At 38.0% G+C, this 27,365-nt stretch overlaps 2 protein-coding genes and 1 long non-coding RNA gene across 8 annotated transcripts in view; 2 read left to right on the top strand and 1 right to left on the bottom strand.

The window, feature by feature from the left end:
- nadka (NAD kinase a) overlaps nucleotides 1-931 on the top strand; it is a 57,445-nt gene extending 56,514 nt beyond the window's left edge. For all 3 annotated transcript variants that reach the window (XM_061904788.1, XM_061904790.1, XM_061904789.1), the window contains one exon: nucleotides 74-931. In XM_061904788.1, the coding sequence (XP_061760772.1) occupies nucleotides 74-224 (151 nt within the window). In that variant the 3' untranslated portion in view covers nucleotides 225-931. The remainder of the gene's footprint in view (nucleotides 1-73) is intronic.
- On the bottom strand, nucleotides 365-23,635 carry LOC133555209 (uncharacterized). Of its 4 annotated transcripts, none has more exons than XR_009807284.1 (10): nucleotides 23,486-23,610; nucleotides 23,395-23,429; nucleotides 16,720-16,816; nucleotides 16,483-16,657; nucleotides 14,078-14,223; nucleotides 11,833-12,009; nucleotides 7,924-8,044; nucleotides 7,780-7,866; nucleotides 3,188-3,335; nucleotides 365-3,113 (listed from the first exon to the last, which is right to left on the bottom strand). XR_009807284.1 is itself a non-coding variant. In XM_061904791.1 (10 exons), the coding sequence occupies exons 1-10, from the start codon at nucleotides 23,498-23,500 to the stop codon at nucleotides 3,094-3,096; spliced, it is 1,017 nt and encodes a 338-aa protein (XP_061760775.1). In that variant the 5' UTR covers nucleotides 23,501-23,635; the 3' UTR covers nucleotides 365-3,093. The 4 variants fall into 4 exon arrangements, 3 of the variants coding, with proteins under 3 accessions (XP_061760775.1, XP_061760776.1, XP_061760777.1); XM_061904791.1 differs by having other exon boundaries at nucleotides 7,928-8,044; nucleotides 23,486-23,635; XM_061904792.1 differs by having other exon boundaries at nucleotides 365-3,335.
- LOC133555210 (uncharacterized) lies at nucleotides 7,554-9,737 on the top strand. Its single transcript, XR_009807285.1, has 2 exons — nucleotides 7,554-8,062; nucleotides 8,970-9,737. It is a non-coding gene; the product is annotated as an uncharacterized LOC133555210 (long non-coding RNA).
- Nucleotides 23,636-27,365: the final 3,730 nt, after the last annotated feature.

Below are 27,365 nucleotides of genomic sequence, written 5' to 3'. Positions count from 1 at the left end.
GAGACCTCAAAATGTCCCGTGTTGCTTCAACCAGGGAAGTCACATGACCCTTTTTTTTTTTTTTTTTTTCCAGCATCACCATCACCACTTCCTGCTTCCCCGTTCCTTGCATCTGCTTCCGCAACCCGGTCAACGACTGGTTCGAGAGCCTGGCTCAGTGTTTGCACTGGAACGTCCGGAAGAAGCAGAACTGCCTCAGCTCCGAGGACGACGACATCATCTGATTTTTGGGGTTTGGGTTTTCTTTTACTTTCACTTTGCTCTCTCTCTCTCTCTCAGCTGTTCTGTTTTTATTCATAGCTCTCAAAGTGCATTGGAAACTATTGTCTCTGCGGTGAAACCAGCACCTTTTTTTACCAGCACGTCACTACGGGACGTCCTCATGTGCGAGCGGCTAAAAACAGCAGGTTCACACACACACACACACACACACACACACGATGACATCATTGTAACACTACAACTACCTGCTCAGTGAAAAAGGACTTTGCAAACTGTGCCTTACATAATTAATTCCAACACTGGTATGATGAGGAATGTATGGATCTAACGTGTCAACGTTTACATCACCTTTATTTTTCTACTTTCATTCATTCACATTCGTGTAGTTTTATCACGCAGCTGCGTTTTTAATGACCAATACCAACCAATTTATTTCTTTTTTTACACACGACTCCTCTGAAGCCATAGCAATACACGTGTGTGGCCTAACTTGACATATCTTGTTGCCATGGCAACATTCCGTTGCATTTGGAAATGAGCAAGAGGACCAACTAAGCTCTTAAAGTCAAAAAGTATGTACTGTGTATGTATATATATGTATAAATATAGATATATAAAGGTTTTAATAAGATGTATTTTTCAAATCTCTTAATATTGACCTGTTTACAGCATTGGGGAAAATAAATCTTGTTTGCTACATTTTTTTAAACACGTCAACAAGTTTTCTTCTTTTGTTGTCGCGGGACTTTTATGTCTTCATTGTAGATAAATACTGCATTTACACATAAAAAGTACAGTTGAAAACATGCCAGCTCCGATACTGACAACAATCCTGGTGTCATATTTCCACTCTTCAGCCTTCATTTCTTTTGAATTCAAGTATTTCCTTCCACTTGAAGCACAGAATATTCCAGTAAACAAAGTCACTTGAAACAGCACTTTTTCAAAAACTTTAATTAAAAACTTTTTTAAAAAAATCACCATATTTTGAATTCAGAAATTGTTAGAAATTAAAATGTTATATAAGTATTAGTAATTGTGCATTCCTTTAAAAAAATAAATGCAGAAAGGTAAAATTTTGCAAAAATAATTACAAGAACATTTAAATTTTAGATCTTCATATTAATATTACGAATGTATTTAAAAAAAATAATAAAGTGCAATGAAAATGTAAATGAAATATACATATACATTCCTCAAATGTTATTCATGGGAAGCTTTTTAATTTTATTAAAAATGTTTATATTGCTTATATTTTAAAATTACAAAAAGTATAGTGCATGGATATTAAAGGCCTACTGAAACCCACTACTACCCACCACGCAGTCTGATAGTTTATATATCAATGATGAAATATTAACATTGCAACACATGACAATACGGCCTTTTTAGTTTACTAAATTGCAATTTTAAATTTCGCGCGAAGCATCCTGTTGAAAACGTCAGTATGATGACATCATGGATTGTAGCGGACATTTTTTTCCAGCCCGATCCCAGCTATAAGTCGTCTGCTTTAATCGCATAATTACACAGTATTCAGACATCTGTGTTGCTGAATCTTTTGCAATTTGTTCAATTAATAATGGAGACGTCAAAGAAGAAAGATGTAGGTGGGAAGCGGTGTATTGCAGCTGCCTTTAACAACACAAACACAGCTGGTGTTTCCTTGTTTACATTCCCGAAGGTGAAGCTTTACTATGGAACAGAGCAGTCAAGCAAACATGTTAACCGGCAGGTTTCGGTGAGAAAATTGTGGTAAAAAGTCGGCTGTTACCGTAGACATGAGCGGAGCTTGCGTCATTCATCGTGCACCTGTCAAAGAGGCAGCTTCCCTCAGAGACACTGGCGGTCACCACACCCCTCCGACTTTCAGGTACGACAGTATAATCTTACTACAACACTAGTAAGACAATAAGCAGATAAGGGATTTTCCAGAATTATCCTAGTAAATTTGTCTAATAGCATCTGAATCACTCCCACTGCCCTGTCTTTTTTTTTTTCCTAGTCGTTCACTCTATCCTCATCCACGAATCTTTCATCCTCGCTCAAATTAATGGGGAAATCGTCGCTTTCTCGGTACGAATCGCTCTCGCTGCTAGTGGCCATGATTGTAAACAATGTGAGGATGTGAGGAGCTCCACAAACCGTGACGTCACGCCCACATCGTTTGCTACTTCCGGTACAGGCAAGGCTTTTTTATTAGCGACCAAAAGTTGCAAACTTTATCGTCAATGTTCTCTACTAAATCCTTTCAGCAAAAATATGGCAATATCGCGAAATGATCAAGTATGACACATAGAATGGACCTGCTATCCCCATTTAAATAAGAAAATCTCATTTCAGTAGGCCTTTAAAAAAGTGAAGTGAATTATATTTATATAGCGCTTTTTCTCTAGTGACTCAAAGCGCTTTGCATAGTGAAACCAAATATCTAAGTTACATTTAAACCAGTGTGGGTGGCACTGGGAGCAGGTGGGTAAAGTGTCTTGCCCAAGGACACAACAGCACTGACTAGGATGGCGGAAGCGGGGATCGAACCTGGAACCCTCAAGTTGCTGGCACGGCCACTTTACCAACCGAACTATGCTGCCACCCAAAAACAACTTTAAATTCCAACATTAATAAGTGCAGAATCATTGAGTAAATTGAAGTGCAAAATTGAAACCAGAATATTAAGTAGAAGAAAAAAAGTCCTGATCACATGAATTAGTGGAAGAATAAAATTAATGTTGGGAAAAAATTAAGATGAAAAAAAAACAAAAGCCTTAACTTTTTCTGCAGTAGCGGAAGACTTTTGTTTGTTTTTGCATAAAAAAAAAGTGATCCATGCTCAGGTCTGTGCAGCTGTGACCTTTAACCCCTGGCATCTTCTCACTGGCTGCCTGCAAACACTGCAAAGAAGAAATATTTACTCCCCAAACACGACTTAAAGACTTTTCCTCACTTTGACACCGTCCTCACTCACTTCTCTCTCGGAGGCCTTGACCGAAGCTGCGAACCAGCCTGACCAGGCTCCACAGCAGAAGCACTTTAATGAACAGAGAGACCAGGCCTCCGGTGACGGCAGCCGCCTCCAGCGTGTACGACGTGTCCTCCTGCCACCGCACCACCAGCTGACAACGTGCGGCTCGTTAGCAGCTATCAAAAACTCAGGCTCACTGGCTGGAGTTCATTATTAAGAGTACAGTGCGGCCAAACTTAATGGGTTGTTGAACACGGGCCGTAAACTGGAAAGTTTGTATAGTGAAGCATAGTTTTCCAGAAGAAACAATGGAACATGAATAATGGATTCCAACCTTGATATAAGTCTATATTTTAGGGAAGGTTTGTACTGTACTGTATGTACAGTGTATCAAACAAACATTTATTTATTATAAATGACAAAAAAAAATAAAAATCTAAATTTGGAAACAATTTTTTGTTTGTTTTTTTATGATCAAAATGGCTCACTTTCCAAAGAAAAATGTTTATTGTATATTATATATTTTCTAATCCATTGTTTTATTACATTTTATTTTCAAAATGTGTTTTTGAGTAAAAAAAATAAAAATGCTAAATTTCCAGAGAAAGACATGTATCTCCAGGTTTGGATTTAAAAAAAAGATTTTCATGAGAACAAAAGTAAGAAAATATGTTATTTTTTTATTAAAAAAAAAAAAAAACTCCTACCCATTTTTCACATTTTGAAAAATTTGTTTTTATGAGTAAAAATTTTTTTTTTTAAACCTCACTTTCCAGAGAAAAACATTTATCTCCAGATTTGGATTAAAAAAAAAAAATTCATAAGAACTAAATTTAAAAAATGTTATTTTTATTTAAAAAAAACAACAAAAAACTCATGACAATTTTTTAAATTTTGAAACATTTGTTTTTATGAGTAACAATGGAAAAAATGCTCACTTTCCAGAGAAAGACATCCATCTCCAGGTTTGGATTTATAAAATATATTTTCATGAGAACAAAATTAATCAAATATATGTATTTATTTTTTTATTAAAAAAAAAAAAAGAACAAAACTCATACCCATTTTTCACATTTTGAAAAATGTGTTTTTTTGAGTAAAACATTTATTTTTTTTAAAAGCTCACTTTCCAGAGAAAACATGTAGCTCCAGATTTGGATTAAAAAAAAAGATTTTCAATAGAAAACAAAATTTATAAAATGTTATTTTTTTATTTAAAAGCGTTACTAAAACGGCCTTCTTTCATCTCCGTAATATCGCTAAAATTCGCTCCATTCTGTCCACTAAAGACGCTGAGATCATTATCCATGCGTTTGTTACGTCTCGCCTCGACTACTGTAACGTATTATTTTCGGGTCTCCCCATGTCTAGCATTAAAAGATTACAGTTGGTACAAAATGCGGCTGCTAGACTTTTGACAAGAACAAGAAAGTTTGATCACATTACGCCTGTACTGGCTCACCTGCACTGGCTTCCTGTGCACTTAAGATGTGACTTTAAGGTTTTACTACTTACCTATAAAATACTACACGGTCTAGCTCCATCCTATCTTGCCGATTGTATTGTACCATATGTCCCGGCAAGAAATCTGCGTTCAAAGGACTCCGGCTTGTTGGTGATTCCCAAGGCCCAAAAAAAGTCTGCGGGCTATAGAGCGTTTTCCGTTCGGGCTCCAGTACTCTGGAATGTCCTCCCGGTAACAGTTCGAGATACCACCTCAGTAGAAGCATTTAAGTCTCACCTTAAAACTCATTTGTATACTGTAGCCTTTAAATAGACTCCCTTTTTGGACCAGTTGATCTGCTGTTTCTTTTCTTTTTCTTCTATGTCCCACTCTCCCCTGTGGAGGGGGTCCGGTCCGATCCGGTGGCCATGTACTGCTTGCCTGTGTATCGGCTGGGGACATCTCTGCGCTGCTGATCCGCCTCCGCTTGGGATGGTTTCCTGGTGGCTCCGCTGTGAACGGGACTCTCGCTGCTGAGTTGGACCCGCTTTGGACTGGACTCTTGCGACTGTGTTGGATCCATTGTGGATTGAACTTTCACAGTATCATGTTAGACCCGCTCGACATCCATTGCTTTCCTCCTCTCTAAGGTTCTCATAGTCATTATTGTCACAGACGTCCCACTGGGTGTGAGTTTTCCTTGCCCTTATGTGGGCCTACCGAGGATGTCGTGGTGGTTTGTGCAGCCCTTTGAGACACTAGTGATTTAGGGCTATATAAGTAAACATTGATTGATTGATTGATTGATTTATAAAGAACAAAAAAAATCATAATTTTTCAAATTTTGAAAAATGTGTTTTCATGAGTAAAAATAAATACAAATGCTAATTTTCTAGAGAAAAACATATCTACAGATTCGGATTTAAAAAAAATTTTTTTATAATAACAAAATAAATAAATAACATTTTTTGTATTTATAAAAAAAACAAAAAAAATTCATGTCCAGTTTTCACATTTTCAAAAATGTGTTTCTATGAGTAAAAAAAAAAAAAAGCTCACTTTCCAGAGAAAAACATTTATCTCCATATTTGGATTTAAAAAAAAAAAGATTTTCATAAAAACAGAATTAAAATTTTTTTTTTTTGGATTAAAAACAAAACAACGAATACCCATTTTTTAAATAAAAAAAAATGTTTTTATGATTAAAAATCTAAAATTGCTCATTGTCCGATGGGGGGGAAATTTGGATTTTAAAAACGTATAGACGCACAAGTAGTAGAACTGGATGGATGGATTTTGTCAGGAACACAAACTATCAATTGTGCATTTTTATTGTAAACAGAATTTTAAAAAATCTGGTCACTGTCCAATAAATAATAATGTATGTGCGCTATCACCAAACACTGTAAATATCAAAATCCATCCATCCATTTTCTACCGCTTGTCCCTTTTGGGGTTGCGGGGGGTGCTGGAGCCTATCTCAGCTGCATTCGGGCGGAAGTCGGTGTACACCCTGGACAAGTCGCCATCTCATCACAGGTAAATATCAAAATGATATATCATTTGTATTAATATATATTATGAAAATATATATATACATATATATACATTTTATTTTATATCAATATATATTATAATATCAATATTTGTCTTTTTACTTACAGGACTGTCTCAGAAAATTGGAATATTGTGATAAAGTCCTTTATTTTCTGTAATGCAACTAAAAACATGAAAATGTCATACATTCTGGATTTATTACACATCGACTAAAATATTGCAAGCCTTTTATTATTTTAATATTGCTGATTATGGCATACAGCTTAAGAAAACTAAAAAATCCTATCTGAAAAAAATTGAATATTTCCTCAGACCAAGTAAAAAAAAAGATTTATAACAGCAAAACAAAATCAAACATTTGAAAATGTTAATTAATGCACTCAGTACTTGGTTGGGAATCCTTTTGCACAGATTACAGCATAAATACGGCGTGGCATGGAGGCAATCGGCCTGTGGCATTGCTGAGGTGTTATGGATGCACAGGATGCTTCAATAGCGGCCTTCAGCTCATTTGCATTATTGGGTCTGGTGTCTTTTAGCTTCTTCACAATACCCCACAAATTCTCTATGGGGTTTAGGTCAGGGGAGTTGGCAGGCCAATGGAGGACAGTAATGCCATGGTCAGTACACCAGTTACTGCTGGTTTTGGCACTGTGGACAGGTGCCAGATTATGCTGGAAAATTAAATCATCATCTCCATAGAGCTTTACAACAGATGGAAGCATGTACACAGCTGCATCGACTTTGGACTTGATGAAACACAGTGGACCAAAACCAGCAGCTGACATGGCTCCCCAAACCACTTCCGTTGTCTAGAGTTCAGGAGTGGCTTGACCATGGGAATACGGCTATTGAAGCTGTATCTGTTGTAAAGCTCTATGGAGATGATGATTTCATTTTCCAGCATGATCTGGCACCTGTCCACCATGCCAAAACCAGCAGTAACTGGTGTACTGACCATGGCATTACTGTCCTCCATTGGCCTGCCAACTCCCCTGACCTGAACCTCATAGAGAATTTGTGGGTTATTGTGAAGAAGAAGCTGAAAGACATCAGGCCCAATAATGCAAATGAGCTAAAGGCCGCTTTTGAAGCATCCTGGGCATCCATAACACCTCAGCAATGCCACACCGTATTGATGCAGTAATTCGTGCAATAGGATTCCCAACCAAGTACTGAGTGCATTAATTAACATTTTCAAATGTTCGATTTTGTTTTGCTGTTATAAATCTTTTTTTTTTACTTGGTCTGAGGAAATATTCCAATTTTTTGAGATAGGATTTTTTAGTTTTCTTAAACTGTGTCCCATAATCAGCAATAATAAAATGATAAAAGGCTTGCAATATTTCAGTTGATGTGTAATGAATCCAGAATGTACGACATGTTCATGTTTTTAGTTGCATTACAGAAAATAAAAGGACTTTATCACAATATTCTAATTTTCTGAGACAGTCCTGTATATTTACTTACATTTTTATTTCTTTTTTTCAGATTAAAAAGAGAGAACAAATGATGATTGACGATGTTAACAAAGTAGCACATCAAAGCACCAACACTGACGCTGCACCCGACAAGGTCGCCGAGGTGGTCTCACCGTGTAAACGAGGAAGACTATGAAGGCCACTTGAGGGAGGTTCAGTGTCATGAAGATCCACACCAGGACTTTGGACTCCTTTAGCACCTGTAGGACACACATCAAATACAATATGGTACACTGCAATATTATTCACTTGAATACTTACTGCAGCTGCTCCGACGGCGGCGGTCAGGCAGGCCCAGACCACGCCCACTCCCAGGAGGACGCCGTTGCGGGTGGACATGGTGGAGTCCCACGTGGTGACCAGGACACACAGACACAACTGCAACAACACAATCAGGTGAATAAGCCGTGTGTGTGTCACCCATGGTGTGTGTGTGTGTGTGTGTGTGTAGGTCAGTCACGAGGAAAAAAGGCAATGTAAATATTACACGGTTTAAACATTCACATGACATCCAGCAGGAGGCGCTCGCCTGAAGGAAATGTTTACATTTTTACCAAAGAGTAATCTTTTGTTTTAACAAAACCTCATCATTTTTACACTAGTTCTATACATTTTTGTTTTTTGTAGTCGGATTTTACTTTGTTTCTTGACGTCTCTCCCTGCGACTTTTATTCTTTGGTCTTACAAAATCCCAAAACCTGTGAAGTTGGCACGTTGTGTAATTTGTAAATAAAAAAAACAGAATACAATCATTTGCAAATCCTTTTCAACTTATATTCAATTGAAAAGACTGCAAAGACAAGATACTTAATGAACAAACTGGGAAACTTCAAAAAGTTGGCACAGGGACAATTTCACCACTGTGTTACATGGCCTTTCCTTTTAACAACACCCTGTAAACGTTTGGGAACTGAGGAGACCAATTCTTGAAGCTTTTCGGGTGGAATTATTTCCCATTCTTGCTCGATGTACAGCTTAAGTGGTTCAACAGTCCGGGGTCTCCGTTGTACTATTTTAGGCTTCATAATGCGCCACACATTTTCAATGGCAGACAGGTCTGGACTACAGGCAGGCCAGTCTAGTACCTGTACTCTTATACTATGAAGCCATGCTGTTGTAACACGTGCTGAATGAGGCTTGGCATTGTCTTGCTGAAATAAGCAGGGGCGTCCATGATAACGTTGCTTAGATGGTAACATATGTTGCTCCAAAACCTGTATGGACCATTCAGCATTAATGGTGCCTTCACAGATGTGTAAGTTACCCATGCCTTGGGCACTAATACACCCCCATACCATCACAGATGCTGCCTTTTCAACTTTGCGCTGGAACAATCCGAATGGTTCTTTTCCTCTTCGGTCCAGAAGACATGAGGTCCACAGTTTCCAAAAACTATTTGAAATGTGGACTCGTCAGACCCCAGAACACTTTTCTACTTTGCATCAGTCCATCTTAGATGAGCTCGGGTCCAGCAAAACCGGTGGGGTTTCTGGGTGTTGTTGATAAATGGCTTTTGCCTTGCATAGTAGAGCTTCAACTTGCACTTACAGATGTAGCAACAAAATGTGGTTAATGACAGTGGTTTCCTGAAGTGTTCCTGAGCCCATGTGGTGATATCCTTTACACACCGATGTCGCTTTTTGATGCAGGGATCCAAGGTCACAGGCATTCAATGTTATGTGCAGTGATTTTTCCAGATTCTCTGAACCTTTTGATGATATTAAAGATGGTGAAATCCTTAACTTCCTTGCAATAGCTGGTTGAGAAATGTGGTTTTTGAACCGTTAAATAATATGCTCATGCAATTGTTGACAAAGTGGTGACCCTCGCCCTATCCTTGTTTGTGAATGACTGAGCATTTAATGGAAACTGCTTTTATACCCAATCATGGCACCCACCTGTTCCCAATTAGCCTGTTCACCTGTGGGATGTTCCAAATATGTGTTTGATGAGCATTCCTCAACGTTCTCAGTCTTTTTTACCACTTGTGCCAGCTTTTTTGAAACACGTTGCTGGCATCAAATTCCAAATGAGCTAATATTTGCAAAAGAATAAAGTTTACTATTGTAAAGAGCATTGTATTCTGTTTTTATTTACGATGTACACAACGTGCCAACTTCACTGGTTTTGGGTTTTGTATCAAAATTATTTATATATGTGTATATATATATATATATATATATATATATATATATATACATATATATATGTATATATGTGTGTGTATATATATATGTATATATATATATGTAAATATATATATATATATATATAGATATATATGTATATATATATATGTAAATATATATATATATATAGATATATATGTATATATACATATGTATATGTATATATGCATATATATATGTATATATATGTATATATATGTATATATATATATATATATATGTATATGTATATATATGTATATATCTATATATGTATATATATGTATATGTATATGTATATATATGTATATATATATATATATATATATATATATATATTAGGGGTGTGGGAAAAAATTTATTCGAATACGAATCGAATACATTGTGCAATTCAGAATCGATTCTCTTTTTTTTTTTAATCGATTTTTTTTTTAATCAATCCTACTAAACAATACACAGCAATACCATAACAATGGAATCCAATTCCAAAACCAAACCTGACCCAACAACACTCAGAACTGCACTAAACAGAGCAATTGAGAGAAGACACAAACACGACACAGAACAAACCAAAAGTAGTGAAACAAAAATGAATATTATCAACAACAGTATCAATATTAATTATAATTTCAGCATAGCAGTGATTAAAAATCCCTCATTGACATTATCATTAGACATTTATAAAAATAAAAAAAAAACAATAGTATCACAGTGGCTTACACTTGCATCGCATCTCATAAGCTTGACAACACACTGTGTCCAATGTTTTCACAAAGATAAAATAAGTCATATTTTCGGTTAGTTTAATAGTTTAAACACATTTACATTATTGCAATCAGTTGGTAAAACATTGTCCTTTACAATTATAAAAGCTTTTTACAAAAATCTACTACTCTGCTAGCATGTCAGCAGACTGGGGTACATCCTGCTGAAATCCTATGTATTGAATGAATACAGAATCCTTTTAAATCGGGGGAAAAAATCGTTTTGAATCGGAAAAATATCGTTTTTGAATTGAGAATCGCGTTGAATTGAAAATATCGATATATTATCGAATTGTGACCCCAAGAATCGATATTGAATCGAATCGTGGGACACCCGAAGATTTGCAGCCCTAATATATATATATATATATATATATATATATAATTATATATGTGTAGATATATATATATATATATATATATATATATATATATATATATATATATATATATATATATATATATATATATATATATATACATACATAGTGTGTGTGTGTATATAGTGTGTGTGTATAGTTATATATATCTAGCCACACACACATATATATATATATATATGTTTATATACATATATGTGTATATATACGTATATTTTTTATATAAAATCCCCTGAAGAGCAGGGAAACCTGTGAAACAGGCTTGTTGGAATGATACAGCCTCTGTGTTTTTTCCTGTATATTTGTGGAACGGAATATACAGGAAAAAACACAGAGGCTGTATCATTCCAACAAGCCTGTTTGAGCACTGTATAACTGATAAACCACAGAAACCTTGACATACATACATACATATATATATTAAGGGAAAATAATAATACAACTTTTAACAAAGTTTGAATTTGTATTTTCTTGGAGTCTTGTCAAATTTTAGCGTCGACTTTCTTCTTTAGTCTTTTTTAATCTCATAAAATTAAGCGTATATTCTTTTAAAATGTCAATATTTTTCTCTAAATATTGACGTTTTATTCACACAAAATTATAATTGTTTTCTAAATTATCTTATTTTGAGAACCCAACAATTCTTAACATTACAGCAGTACTATTATTTTTTCTCTGGTGATAAAATGACTTATTGAAGTGAGTATTTTCTTCTTGCAAAGTTTGGACGGTCTTCAGAGTTGAAGTCACGTTACTCCATTCAGGAGCTCTACCAACTGGAACGACCTGTTCTTGCATGTTTGCACGCTGACTGGGAGCGTTGTCAGCGGAAGGCAAAAAAACGCCGCACCGACCTGTGCTTGCAGGTCAAAGGTCACCATGGAGAAGCAGAGGTTCAGCACAAAGTACTGCTCTTGGAGGCTCTCCAAGGCCCCGCCCACACGGAAGGCCATGGTGTTTGGTCTGCGGATGAGCAGCGTGGTGCAGAAGATGTGGACCAGGCCCACGCTCACGATGCACACAAAGCGCACCTGACACACACACACACACACGTAAACACACGTACCAACAGATGAATGCACAGAAGTTGGCAAGCGTAAACATATTTGATTACAATTCAAGCAGGGGCACAGTGAGCACATTATAATTACCTTTAATAACCTAACTAGCAGCACAGTAACAGACAGGATGATAAAGACACTGTCAGGCACCTGCTTGTTTGTTCACTACGTCACACACACACACACACACACACACACACACACACACACACACACACATATACACGATTACTGAAACGCATGTAGCGCCTGTCTGCTTATTGTCAAACTCCAATGTGCACAACATAAGTCGGTATTAATAGAATCAGTCAGCTTCATCAGTTCCTTTGAAATCAATAAACTCCTCACTGTGAATGTGAATGATATTTATATAGCGCTTTTCTCTTGTGACTCAAAGCGCTTTACATAGTGAAACCCAATATCTAAGTTACATTTAAACCAGTGTGGGTGGCACTGGGAGCAGGTGGGTAAAGTGTCTTGCCCAAGGACACAACAGCAGTGACTAGGATGGCGGAAGCGGGAATCGAACCTGCAACCCTCAAATTGCTGGCACGGCCACTCTACCAACCGAGCTATACCGCCCCACTAAAGTCTTTACATACAAAACTGATGGAAGTCCGATCTAATTCACTTAATCGCTGCAGCAATATATTAGATCAAATCATTATTCCTCACCTGGAATATAAGTGATTATATGAATAAAGGATTAGTAACATTACACTAATAAAATTTGCAGATATAAAATGAAAAGACAAGACTTAAAGATGAAATGTGAGACTATAAATACTAATAATTATTAAATAATATATATATATATATATAATCATGCTTAAAATATAATTACCTCATATTTGTAGAAGGAACAAATGTAACAGTTTTTTCCATATTTTTGGTGCATATTTTACATATAGTTTGCCTGAAATAAGTCTAATTAATGTTTTATATGTATTATAGTTGTTTTGTTACTAAAATATAGGAACAAAAATACAAATAAAAATATGAAAAAGTGTTTCATATTTGAAGTAATACATTTTAATCTGGGAAATCTTACTGGAAACACAAAAACAACATACCGTATTTCCTTGAATTGCCGCCGGGGCGCTAATTAATTTAAAACCTCTTCTCACTCCTGCCCTTACCAAAGGCATGCGGTAAAAGTAAGCATGCGCTAATTATTTTAAAACCTCTTCTCACTCTGGCACTTACCAGAGGCATGCAGTTAAAATTTGAGTGTGATGTAAGCTTGGACCTTAAATCCTACTGAATAGCTCTTAATCTTCTTCCCTTTATGCAATTTCAAATTACCGGTATTGAAATCAGCCTCCTCCATTTTGAAAACGATGACAGGGGAAGTGTCCTGAGTTTGACCAGGCGGTAATACTAAGCATGCGCTAATTATTTTGCGAAGCGAGTTTGACCCGGTTATAATTCAAGGCAGGTGCATACTATATGCCCTGCGGCAATTCAAGGAAATACGGTAATTTCATACACCGGAGGGGGGGGATGTCCCAAAAATCGCAGATTGACAGCCAAGTCAGCCAATCATGTTCATGTCCGCAGAGAACGAATGAGGACGTGAAGACTAAGTGGATTGGCGGATTTAGCTGTCAATCTGTAACTTTGTGACATTCCCTTTCCGGTTTGTGAAACATTTGTATCAGCTTTTGTTTTTGCCTTTTCTGAAATTGAAAAGTGGTTTGTATTTTGTCTTGTTTTGTTTTCAAGTGTTGTCATTTTTTGTTTATTTGTTTTATGAAACGGTGAGTTGTTTTTGTGTTTTCTGTCATTGTAGTTTGTTTCATTAAATGTTATTCCCTTACAGGCCACCGTACGCAAAGGAACACATTATTTGGAAATATTATTCAAGGACATTTTTCTGTCTGGTGGCTCATAAATACAATATCATGTAATCCGGACTAGGCAAAAACAATGATATTGTACAATAACATCACTTTTCATGGTTTAACAAATTAACACGTCATTTGCTGCACTTGCAGTGTGCATCTCCGTCCACAAGAGGGCGACCTACTGCACATACCAGCAGCTTCATCCGGTCCTCGGAGTCCAGCACACAGAAGTTGACCACGGACCGCAGCACGACCACCAGCACACTCAGCACAAACTTGACCAGCTCTTGTCTGTTGTCCTGGAGAACCCCTCGGCTGATGTAGTACACGCAGAACACTGCACAGGTGGGACACACACAGCAGGGGGCGCTCTTTTATCAGCTGTTTCTACATTAAAGGCATACTGAAATGAGATTTTCTTATTTACACGGGGATAGCAGGTCCATTCTGTGTCATACTAGATCATTTCGCGATATTGCCATATTTTTGCTGAAAGGATTTAGTAGAGAACATCGACGATAAAGTTTGCAACTTTTGGTCGCTAATAAAAAAGCCTTCCCTGTACCGGAAGTAGCAGACGATGTGTGCGTGATGTCACGGGTTGTGGAGCTCCTCATATCTGAACATTGTTTACAATCATGGCCACCAGCAGCGAGAGCGATTCGGACAGAGAAAGAGACGATTTCCCCATTAATTTGAGCGAGGATGAAAGATTTGTGGATGAGGAAAGTGAGAGTGAAGGACTAGGAAAAAAAAAGGCGAGGGCAGTGGGAGCGATTCAGATGTTATTAGACACATTTACTAGGATAATTCTGGAAATTCCCTTATTTGCTTGTTGTATTACTAGCGTTTTAGTGAGATTATATAGTCATACCTGAAAGTCGGAGGGGTGTGGCCACAGGTGTCTCTGAGGGAAGCCACGTTTCTCGACGAGGCGAAGCGAAGGCGGCCGTTAGGGCCGGGCTGAGCTTTTCTTCCCCCCCTCCTCGACGTTGGAAGCATCCCACTTTGGGGGCGGCCGGTCGGAGGAGGCAAGAGAGTCGCAGCTGTCTCTTTGACAGGTGCACGAGGAACGACGCAAGCTCCGCTCATGTCTACGGTAAGAGCCGACTTATTACCACAATTTTCTCACCGAAACCTGCCGGTTGACGTGGTAGAGAACCATTTCCGCTTGAACGCTCTGTTCCATAGTAAAACTTGAACTTCGGGAATGTAAACAAGGAAACACCGGCTGTGTTTGTGTTGCTAAAGAGGGGCGCAATCACCGCTTCCCACCTACATCTTTCTTCTTTGACGTCTCCATTATTAATTGAACAAATTGCAAAAGATTCAGCAACACAGATGTCCAGAATACTGTGTAATTATGCGATTAAAGCAGTGGACTTATAGCTGGGATCGGACTGGAACAAAATGTCAGCTTCAATCCGCGACGTCATGTGCACGCGTCATCATACCGAAGTTTTCAACAGGATACTTGGCACGAAATTTAAAATTGCAATTCAGTAAACTAAAAATGCCGTATTGGCATGTGTTGCAATGATAATATTTCATCATTGATATATAAACTATCAGACTGCGTGGTCGGTAGTAGTGGGTTTCAGTAGGCCTCTAAGGCTACTTATTTAGCTACCTGGGGCAGTGTTTTTCAACATTTTTGGAGCCAAGGCACATTTTTAGCGTTGAAAAAATGCAGAAGCACACCACCAGCAGAAAACGTTCAAAAATGAAACTCGACCAGGTCGTTGTGACTTATTTTGAGTTGGTTGGTGTTTTCCTTGTGTGTCGTGCTTTAGTTCTTGTCTTGCTCTGTTATTTTGGTGGCCGTTCCTGTTTTGTTGATATTTTCCTGTAGCAGTTTCATGTCTTCCTTTAAGCACTAGTTTGTGTTAGCAAGCAAGGCTATTTAAGTTGTTGTTATCCTTCATTGTGGGGCTATTGTTGTCATGTCATGTACGAATGTACTTTGTGGACGCCGTAAGTTTTTGCTGTCGTCCAGCATGTCTCTGTTTACTTTGTAGCCAGTTCAGTTTTACTTTCCCTTTCATTCATTTTTGGTTAAAGCATTACATACCTTTTTACCTGCACACTGCCTCCCGCTGTGGTCTGCATATTGGGATCACAACAAACCATCCTCGTCTCACCCAACACATTCCGACTTTTACATAGCAATGAACTACATGCTGCCACCTACTGGCTTGGAGTATTACGTGGTTACCCTGCCGAGTTTTACACAGCACAGACAATAAGCAACGGCAAATTGTTTGCAGATTATAATTGGGTGTACTCCGCCTTCCGCCCGATTGTAGCTGAGATAGGCTACAGCGCCCCCTGCTTAATAAGCGGTAGAAAATGGATGGATTTGCAAAAAAATATTTTTGTGACTAATTACGTAAAGTTGCATTATTTCCCAGTGGTTGAAAAACACTTACCTAGGGGACGTAAACATACGTTATTTTCTGTACTTGTTTGCAGATTATTGGTAAAATGGATACAAGTTGTGTACAAAGTGATGCATCACATGACTACAAAAAAAAAAACGTCCACTCAGGACAACCGGTGCAAACGTCAACGTCGTAAAAATATTGGAGTGCCTCACATATTCCAATGAGCTGGATGAGAGAGACGGTCAAGTTGTCCTCGTCCGAGGCGGCCGTGCCCGTGTGCTGCTTGTAGACGCTGGACACGGTGAGACCCAGCAGCGCCAGTAGGGACGCCACGGTCAAGCAGAAGTAGGACTTGAGCGGGCACGACAGCTCCGACCAGCTCTTTATCTGCCGAAAAGAAGTTATATCAGCACAGGAGAGGAGGAAATGGATGAGTGTTCCTATAGTACCGGTCCACATGGCGTCGGGATCAGTTCCTGGTGTCTTGGCCTCAGATTGGGAGACAGAGTATCTGAACCCTCGCGTGCTTGGTTGTACAGCAATGGACTGAAACATGTACAGACACGTTAGTTTACATTTTTTAAATACAAACCCCCGTTTCCATGTGAGTTGGGAAATTGTGTTAGATGTAAATATAAACAGAATACAATGATTTGCAAATCATTTTCAACCTATATGCAATTGAATATGCTACAAAGACAACATATTTGATGTTCAAACTGATAAACATTTTTTTTTGCAAATAATCATTAACTTTAGAATTTGATGCCAGCAACACATGACAAGGAATTTGGGAAAGGTGGCAATAAATACTGATAAAGTTGAGGAATGCTCATCAAAGACTTATTTGGAACATCCCACAGGTGTGCAGGCTGATTGGGTGTAAGAACAGCTTCCCACAAAATGCCCAGTCTTTCACAAGAAAGGATAGGGCGAGGTACACCCCTTTGTCCACAACTGCGTGAGCAAATAGTCCAACAGTTTAAGAACAACATATCTCAAAGTGTAATTGCAAGACATTTAGGGATTTCAACATCTACGGTCCATAATATCATCAAAAGGTTCAGAGAATCTGGAGAAATCACTCCACGTAAGCGGCATGGCCGGAAACCAACGTTGAATGACCGTGACCTTCTATCTGTATCAAAAACCGACATCAATCTTTAATGGATATCACCACATGGGCTCAGGAATACTTCAGAAAACCACTGTCACTAAATACTGTTCGTCGCTACATCTGTAAGTGCAAGTTAAGGCTCTACTATGCAAAGCGAAAGCCATTTATCAACAACATCCAGAAACGCCGCCGGCTTCTCTGGGCCCGAGATCATCTAACATGGACTGATGCAAAGTGGAAAAGTGTTCTGTGGTCTGACGAGTCCACATTTCAAATTGTTTTTGGAAATATTCGACATTGTGTCATCCGGACTAAAGGGGAAGCGAACCATCCAGACTATTATCAATGCAAAGTTCAAAAGCCAGCATCTGTGATGGTATGGGGGTGCATTAGTGCCCAAGGCATGGGTAACTTACACATCTGTGAAGGCACCATTAATGCTGAAAGGTACATACAGGTTTTGGAACAACATATGCTGCCATCTAAGCGCTGTCTTATTAATGTACGCCCCTGCTTATTTCAGCAAGACAATGCCAGACCACATTCAGCCCGTGTTACAACAGCGTGGCTTCGTAAAAAAAAAAGAGTGTGGGTACTTTCCTGGCCCGCCTGCAGTCCAGACCTGTCTCCCATCGAAAAAGTGTGGCGCATTATGAAGTGTAAAATATGACAGCGGAGACCCCGGACTGTTGAACGACTGAAGCTCTACATAAAACAAGAATGGGAAAGAACGGGGAGGGCCTGACGAAGTTGGGAGAGTGGCCGTGCCAGCAATATGAGGGTTACTGGTTCAATACCCACCTTCTACCATCCTAGTCACGTCCCTTGTGTCCTTGGGCAAGACACTTCACCCTTGCTCCTGACAGGTCTTAGTTAGCGCCTTGCATGGCACCATCGCTATCAGTGTGTGAATGTATGGGTGAATGTGGAAATACTGTCAAAGCGCTTTGGGCTCCTTAAAAGGGGTTAGCAAAACGCTATACAAGTACAACCACTTACCATTTATTTATTTGGAATTCCACTTTCAAAGCTTCAACAATTAGTTTCCTCAGTTTACAAATGTTTATTGAGTGTTGTTAAAAGAAAAGGTGATGTAACACAGTGGTGAACATGCCCTTTCCCAACTACTTTGGCACGTGTTGCAGCCATAAAATTCTAAGTTAATTATTTGCAAAAAAAAAATTAAGTTTATGAGTTTGAACATCAAATATCTTGTCTTTGTAGTGCATTCAATTGAATATGGGTTGAAAATGATTTGCAAATCATTGTATTCCGTTTATATTTACATCTAACACATATATACAATATATAACAATTACCATGTATAATATTACAGTATATATGACAGCTGCAGCATAAAATACAGAGTAGATTATATTATATCAATATAATATGTACACATATACATATAGAGGCTATATATATTGTTACTTTACATGCAGTCTGTTTTCGGGCCCCCGGCCAATTTTTTTTTAGCCCAGTGCGATGCCCGAGTCAAAGAGTTTGGCCATGTCTCTGGCCTTGCTCTCCCCACCCCAGCAGACAATGGCGTGGAACACCGCAGAGGCCACCACAGTGTGTATGTTTCTTTTACTTTTTATTCAGAGCTGATGCAACCAGCATGTCTTTAATGTCCTTTGTGTTCTTTGATGTTTGATGTTTGCTATGACTGAGTAGTTTTTTTCCCTTGGCCTCAATCTAGACCACATCTCCAGGATCCCATTGGTTTGACCAATTTTTTTATTATTCTTTTTTATTTTTTTTCTCCATTCCCCCCCCCACTTGTTTACCTGTATCTCACCTTTTTTGTAAGGGTCGTCGGAAATGTCTAATTGTGATCTGATTCTCATTCTGAAAACAAACGGTGCTTGCGGTTGTGGGGAAACCCTGGGATTTTCATAATTTCTGTTTACAGTCTACTTTTCATCTTAGAACGCTACACAAGCCTGCAGCTTTTTAATTGATTGATTGAAACTTTTATTCGTAGATTGCACAGTACAGTACATATTCCGTACAATTGACCACTAAACGGTAACACCCTAATAAGTTTTTTAACTTGATTAAGTCAGGGTCCGCGTTAATCAATTCATGGTAGGTGCTAACCGTGCTCCATCTAATCATCAGGCTCCATGCACTACCCAGTAGAAGTAGTAAGCATGCAGCAAGGAACTCGTGTGTGCAGAAGTCACCAGTGCAAAGAGATGGAAACGTTGTACAGCTAAATGAATAAATATATATTATCAATTAAGTTCTTAATTGTAATTCAATTCAGCAGGGAGTCATGTTAGATATCTGTCACATGCAGTAAGTTGTTACAATACTCGTTTCTAAATTATCACAAAAAACTTTGTATTACATTGTGTTACTGACAAGAAGACAAAAGGCTGAAACCTACCAAGAAGAATGCTCGTAAAACTCCACTGGGACTACAAAGCGGCCAGATGGCAGGATCTGCCCAACTTCCACAGGAACTCTTGTTGAAGTATTTTACGAACTATTTTTGAAGTATTTCATGAGACTCTCTTTGAACTACTTAATATAACTCTCTTTGAACTATTTTATGGAACTCTTTTTGAACTATTTGACGAACTCTATTCGAACTTTTCGGTAACCGAAGGCAACGCTGTTTACGACCCACTTCCCTCAGGAAGCAGCTGTGGGAAGGAAGGGGGAGAAAGTCAAATAAAGGAGGAGGAATACGATCTTGGGGGAGAGCGTGGTGCCGGCCTGTACAGAGAGTACAGTGGCCATGTCTCTCCTCGGATCTGAGTCCAAATTTAAGTGAAGTGAAGTGAATTATATTTATATAGCACTTTTTCTCTAGTGACTCAAAGCGCTTTACATAGTGAAACTCCATATCTAATTTTTACATTTAAACCAGTGTGGGTGGCACTGGGAGCAGGTGGATAAAGTGTCTTGCCCAAGGACACAACGGCAGTGACTAGGATGGCGTAAGCGGGGATCGAACCTGCAACCCTCAAGTTGCTGACACGGCCGCTCTACCAACCGAGCTATATTAATTCTGTCTCTGTTTGATTCTTTGCCTTTTGTCTTGTTTAATAGATGTCATCAGTGTTTGAACCTGACAATGATAAACAACCGTACCCCAACTTAAGAGTGTTTTGAGATAAAAGTTGACTCTTACCTAACTGTTATGCTTGAAGTTGCAGACAAACATTTGAGGTACAAGCGTTAAGTAAATGTCACAGTGAACCCCGTAAGACCCGACCAAAACATCTGGTTGAACTTGCCAGCATTAGCTTATAGCGCATCTTAGTCTTCCAACCATGTGAAGGAAGAACGTGAGGGTTAAGAAAAGTGCCGAGAAGTGGATGATATTCATTGAATAAAAGAAAAAAAATGGAAAAAAACTGAAGATGTTTAAATAACATTGAAATAGGTTGATTGGCAACACTACATTGTCCCTAGTGTGTGAATGTCGTCTGTCTATCTGTGTTGGCACTGCCATGAGGTGGCGACTTGTCCAGTGTGTACCCCACCTTCCGCCCGATTGTAGCTGAGATAGGCTCCAGCGACCCCGAAGGAAATAAGCGGTAGAAAATGGATGAATGGATGGATGAAACGGCAGACATGTATCCATGAAAGTATGAAGTATAAGTCCACTCTCCAAGACCAATTCTGTACAGTATTACTACATTATTCATAAAACTACTGTAGTTGTTTGTAGTACATCCTATTGTTAGTTTTTTTGTGCCATATTTATCTTTTAGAAAGCATGCTACATGTCTTATTTTTGTTTTTTGGGGGGCCGAGCCCCAATTAAATGGAGTTTGACTGAAATCATTGAGAGATGTTGATTTAAGATACGAGTAAAGCTCGTGAGTTGAGGTACTTTTGTACTATTTAAACTTGTGGTAAATCAAGTAGTGTTTAACTACACCACTCCCAAACCACAGTAATAGCATAGTTAAATTAGTACCTTGCATTTGTAAACAATCGGGATGAATATTTTACAAACCCCGTTTCCGTATGAGTTGGGAAATTGTGTTAGATGTAAATATAAACAGAATACAATGATTTGCAAATCCTTTTCAACCCATATTCAATTGAATTTGCTACAAAGAAAACATATTTGATGTTCAAACTGATGAACGTTTTTTTTTTTGCAAATAATCATTAACTTTAGAATTTGATGCCAGCAACATGTGACAAAGAAGTTGGGAAAGGTGGCAATAAATACTGATAAAGTTGAGAAATGCTCATCAAACACTTATTTGGAACATCCCACAGGTGTGCAGGCTAATTGGGAACAGGTGGGTGCCATGATTGGGTATAAAAGCAGCTTCCATGAAATGCTAAGTAATTCACAAACAAGGATGGGGCGAGGGTCACCACTTTGTAAGCAAATTGTCGGACAGTTTTAGAACAACATTTCTCAACAAGCTATTGCAAGGAATTTAGGGATTTTACCATCTACGGTCCGTAAAATGATCAAAAGGTTCAGAGAATCTGGAGAAATCACTGCACGTAAGCGATGATATTACGGACTTTTGATCCCTCAGGCGGTACTGCAGCAAAAACAGACATATGTGTGTAAAGGATATCACCACATGGGCTCAGGAACACTTCACAAAACCACTGTCACTAAATACAGTTGGTTGCTACATCTGTAAGTGCAAGTTAAAACTCTACTATGCAAAGCAAAAGCCATTTATCAACAACACCCAGGAACGCCGCCGGCTTTGCTGGGCCCGAGCTCATCTAAGATGGACTGATGCAAAGTGGAGAAGTGGTCTGACGAGTCCACATTTCAAATTATATTTGGAAATTGTGGACCTGGTGTCCTCCGAAACAAAGAGAAAAATAACCATCCGGATTGTTTTGGGCGCAAAGTTCAAAAGCCAGCATCTGTGATGGTATGGGGGTGCATTAGTGCCCAAGGCATGGGTAACTTACACATCTGTGAAGGCACCATTAATGCTGAATGGTCCATACAGGTTTTGGAGCAACATATGTTGCCATCCAAGCAACACAATGCCAAGCCACATGTTTCAACAGCGTGGTTTCGTAGTAAAAGAGTGCGGGTACTTTTCTGGCCCGCCTGCAATCCAGACCTGTCTCCCATCAAAAATGTGTGGCGCATTATCCATCCATCCATTTTCTACCACTTATTCCCTTTTGGGGTCGCTGGGGGCGCTGGCGCCTATCTCAGCTACAATCGGGCGGAAGGCGGGGTACACCCTGGACAAGTCGCCACCTCATCGCAGGGCCAACACAGATAGACAGACAACATTCACACTCACATTCACACACTAGGGCCAATTTAGTGTTGCCAATCAACCCATCCCCAGGTGCATGTCTTTGGAAGTGGGAGGAAGCCGGAGTACCCGGAGGGAACCCACGCATTCACGGGGAGAACATGCAAACTCCACACAGAAAGATCCCTAGCCTGGATTTGAACCCAGGACTGCAGGACCTTCGTATTGTGAGGCAGACGCACTAACCCCTCTGCCACCGTGAAGCTGTGGCACATTATGAAGCGTAAAATACGACAGCGGAGACCCCGGACTGTTGAACGACTGAAGCTCTACATAAAGCAAGAATGCGAAATAATTCCACTTTCAAAGCTTCAACAATTAGTTTCTTCAGTTCCCAAACGTTTATTGAGTGTTGTTACAATAAAAGGTGATGTAACACATGGTGAACATGCCCTTTCCCAACTACTTTGGCACGTGTTGCACCATGAAATTCTAAGGTCATTGTTATTTGCAAAAAAAAAATCAAGTTTATGAGTTTGAACATCAAATAAGTTGTCTTTGTAGTGCATTCAACTGAATATAGGTTGAAAATGATTTGCTAATCATTTCATTACGTTTATATTTACATCTAACACAATTTCGCAACTCATATGGAAACGGGGTTTGTATGTTATATTGTCATAGATGTGTTGTGTAAGTAATGGACAGCTGATAAATACAACAGTTGACAGGGTAGCTACTCGGCCACCGTAGTCACAAATAAACATGACACTGAGCTCGTTACTTACCTTATCTCGTCCATTTCCACCAGCAAGGTGAATGTTTATCACAATTCTACATTGTTAATTTTCTGGTTTTCACGAAACATGAAAAAGTTGTCAGCTCTCCAGCCATCTCGTCGGTAGTAGGAAGTGCTCTCCTTCCCTTTTTTTTTCTACGGGTAGGCCGTAAAATGTGTGCGTAACACTGCCACCACCTGGTGGGCAAGTGTCATTACCGCTCCATACTCTTGGGTGGGGAGACGCCTTCCAGCCCAGCCATGTTGCCTTCATGAAATGTAGGATTTCCTGGCTTCACGCCATCGGCAGTAGGTTGAGTGACGTTTTCGACACGGCGATATTCCAACAAGGACATGTAAATACAAGATAGTGAGATTGTTGTATTATATGGCATCCCATTATGCACCTGTTGTGAACCTGTTTCTATGTCTTATTTATTTATTTATTTTTTATAGTGCTCTGTGTTGTGTTTGCTTGTTTTCCTTGTGTTATCTTTCAACCTCTTTGGCTACCCCTGTGGTAAATTTTAAATGTGCTTTATAAATAAAGTTGATTTGATTTGATTTGATTATGTAACCTTAACACAAATACAGATAATTTGTGGTGTACACTAATTAAGGGAGTATCTAATTTTTTATATTAATGGTGTTTGAAACAAACCCAACTATTTAATTTAATTTTAATTGTATTTAATTGTATTTTATTTGAGTTAGGACAATGACAATTCTAAATGTGCTTTATAAATAAAGTTGATTTTATTTGATTATGTAACCTTAACGCAAATACAGATAATTAACTAATTAAAGGAGTATCTCATTTTTTATATTAATGAGGTGTTTGAAACAAACCCAACTATTTAATTTTATTTAATTTTAATTTCATTTAATTTTACTTTATTTTAATTAGGACAATGAAAATTCTAAATGTGCTTTATAAATAAAGTTGATTTGATTTGATTATGTAACCTCAACGCAAATACAGATAATTAACTAATTAATAATCATTTTTTATATTAATGAGGTGTTTGAAACAAACCCAACTATTTAATTTTATTTAATTTTAATTTCATTTAATTTTACTTTATTTTAATTAGGACAATGAAAATTCTAAATGTGCTTTATAAATAAAGTTGATTTGATTTGATTATGTAACCTCAACGCAAATACAGAGAATTAACTAATTAATAATCATTTTTTATATTAATAAGGTGTTTGAAACAAACCCAACTATTTAATTTTATTTAATTTTAATTTAATTTAATTTTACTTTATTTTAATTAGGACAATGAAAATTTTAAATGTGCTTTATAAATAAAGTTGATTTGATTTGATTATGTAACCTCAACGCAAATAGATACAGACAATTTGTGGTGTGCACTAATTTAGAAAGTATATCATTTTTTTATATTAATGAGGTGTTTTTTTTTATATTGATGAGATGTTTCAGAATATCATGTTAGATCCACTCGACATCCATTGCTTTCAGTCCCTTTGGGGGGGTGGGGGGGGGGGTTACCCACATATGTGGTCCTCTCCAAGGTTTCTCATAGTCATCATGGTCGACGTCCCACTGGGGTGAGTTTTTCCTTGTCCTTATGTGGGCCCTACCGAGGATGTCGTTGTCGTTTGTGCAGTCCTTTGAGGCACTTGTGATTTAGGGCTATATAAATAAACATTGATTGATTGATTGATTTAAAACTATTTTTTCAAATTTAATTTATTTTATTTTATTTGAATTAGGACAATGCATATTCATGGTGGCGTGCGCCTTCTTGTACGCCGTGGCTTGCTGGGGTAGTGGGCTAAGAGTGAGGGACACACACAGACTGGACAAGTTGGTAGAGAAGGCCAGTAATGTGGTGGGAGTGGAGCTGGACTCTCTGACGGTGGTGTCAGAGAGGAGAAGTCTAGCAAAATTGCCAGCCATTACGGACAAGACCTCCCACCCACTACACTCGGACCTTGCGGAGAGAATGAGCACGTTCAGTGGAAGGCTCAGACTCCCTAAATGCAACACGGAACAACACAGGAGGTCCTTCATACCGACAGCCATCAGACTGTATAATGCATATGTTCCTTGACTGCACTTAAATGTAGAATATATGTAGAATATATTTATACTATTCATATATTATATATATAATATATGTTATATATTATTTATTATTATTGTCTATTGTGAGCAAACTGTGGTGCTGAATTTCCCCCAGGGATTAATAAAGTACTTTCTTTTCTATTCTATCCACATAAAGCAACAATGTTAATATGCCGGAGTTAAGCACAATAGCTAATTTTCATTGGTTGTCCTAAGGCTGGTTAATACAGTAAACTAGTGGTTCTCAACCTTTTTTCAGTGATGTACCCCCTGTGAACATTTTTTTAATTCAAGTACACCCTAATCAAAGAAAAGCATTTTTGGTTAAAAAAAAAAAGAGATAAAGAAGTAAAATACAGCACTATGTCATCAGTTTTTGATTTATTAAATTGTATAACAGTGAACTAATTGGAGAAAAAAATATTAAAAATAACTTAAAACTATTTGACAAATAAATATTTCTACACATAGAAGTAATCATCAACTTAAAGTGCCCTCTTTGGGGATTGTAATAGAGATCCATCTGGATTCATGAACTTAATTATATACATTTTTTCACAAATAAAAGGACTCTTTAACATCAATATTTATAGAACATGTCCACAAAAAATCTAGCTGTCAACACTGAATATTGCATTGTTGCATTTCTTTTCACAGTTTTCGTACTTACGTTCATATTTTGTTGAAGTATTATTCAATAAATATATTGATAAAGGATTTTTGAATTATTACTACTTTTAGAGTATCTTTGAAAAATCTCACGTACCCCTTGTCATACCTTCAAGTACCCCCAGGGGTACGTGTACCCCCTTTTGAGAACCACTGCAGTAAACATTCAACAGGTCATGACACAAAATAATACATAAATCACAAAACAGTACACATTACAATCATACCATAAGCACATACAATGGACAAAAAAAATTTAATATAAAATTTGAATTAAATAAAAGAAAAAAACATGTCAATAAGCTAATTATGCGTGCATGTCTGATTAGTTTTCAAATCTTTGGGTGTCCCACGATTCGATTCAATATCGATTCTTGGGGTCACGATTTGATAATATATCGATTTTTTCGATTCAATGCGATTCTCGATTCAAAAACGATATTTTTCCGGTTCAAAACGATTTTGTATTCATTCGATACATAGGATTTCAGCAGGATCCACCCCGGTCTGCTGACATGCCAGCAGAGTAGTAGATTAAAAAAACAAAGATTTTATGATTGTAAAGGACAATGTTTTATCAACTGATTGCAATAATAATGTAAATTTGTTTTAACTATTAAACAAACCAAAATATGACTTATTTTATCTTTGTGAAAATATTGGACACAGTGTGTTGTCAAGCTTATGAGATGCGATGCAAGTGTAAGCCACTGTGACACTATTGTTCTTTTTTATAATTTTCATAAATGTCTAATGATAATGTCAATGAGGGATTTTTAATCACTGCTATGCTGAAATTATAATTAATATTGATACTGTTGTTCATAATATTCATTTTTGTTTCACTACTTTTGGTTTGTTCTGTGTTGTGTTTGTGTCTCCTCTCAAATGCTCTGTTTATTGCAGTTCTGAGTGTTGCTGGGTCAGGTTTGGTTTTGGAATTGGATTGCTTTGTCTGCCTATCTGTGTTGGCCCTGCGATGAGGTGGCGACTTGTCCAGGGTGTACCCTGCCTTTCGCCTGATTGTAGCTGAGATAGGCGCCAGCGCCCCCCGTGACCCCGAAAAGGAATAAGCGGTAGAAAATGGATGGATGGATGGATGTTATGGTATTCTTAGCTGAGATAGGCACCAGCGACCCCAAGGGGAATAAGCGGTAGAGATGGATGGACGGATGTTATGGTATTGCTGTGTAGTGGTTTGTTGGATTGATTAAAAA

Source organism: Nerophis ophidion, linkage group LG06, assembly GCF_033978795.1.
Source record: "Nerophis ophidion isolate RoL-2023_Sa linkage group LG06, RoL_Noph_v1.0, whole genome shotgun sequence".
In the NCBI taxonomy this organism is placed as follows: Eukaryota; Metazoa; Chordata; class Actinopteri; order Syngnathiformes; family Syngnathidae; genus Nerophis; species Nerophis ophidion.
The sequence above is the reverse complement of the archived record's forward strand: the minus strand, read 5'-3'. Positions and strand labels throughout refer to the sequence as shown.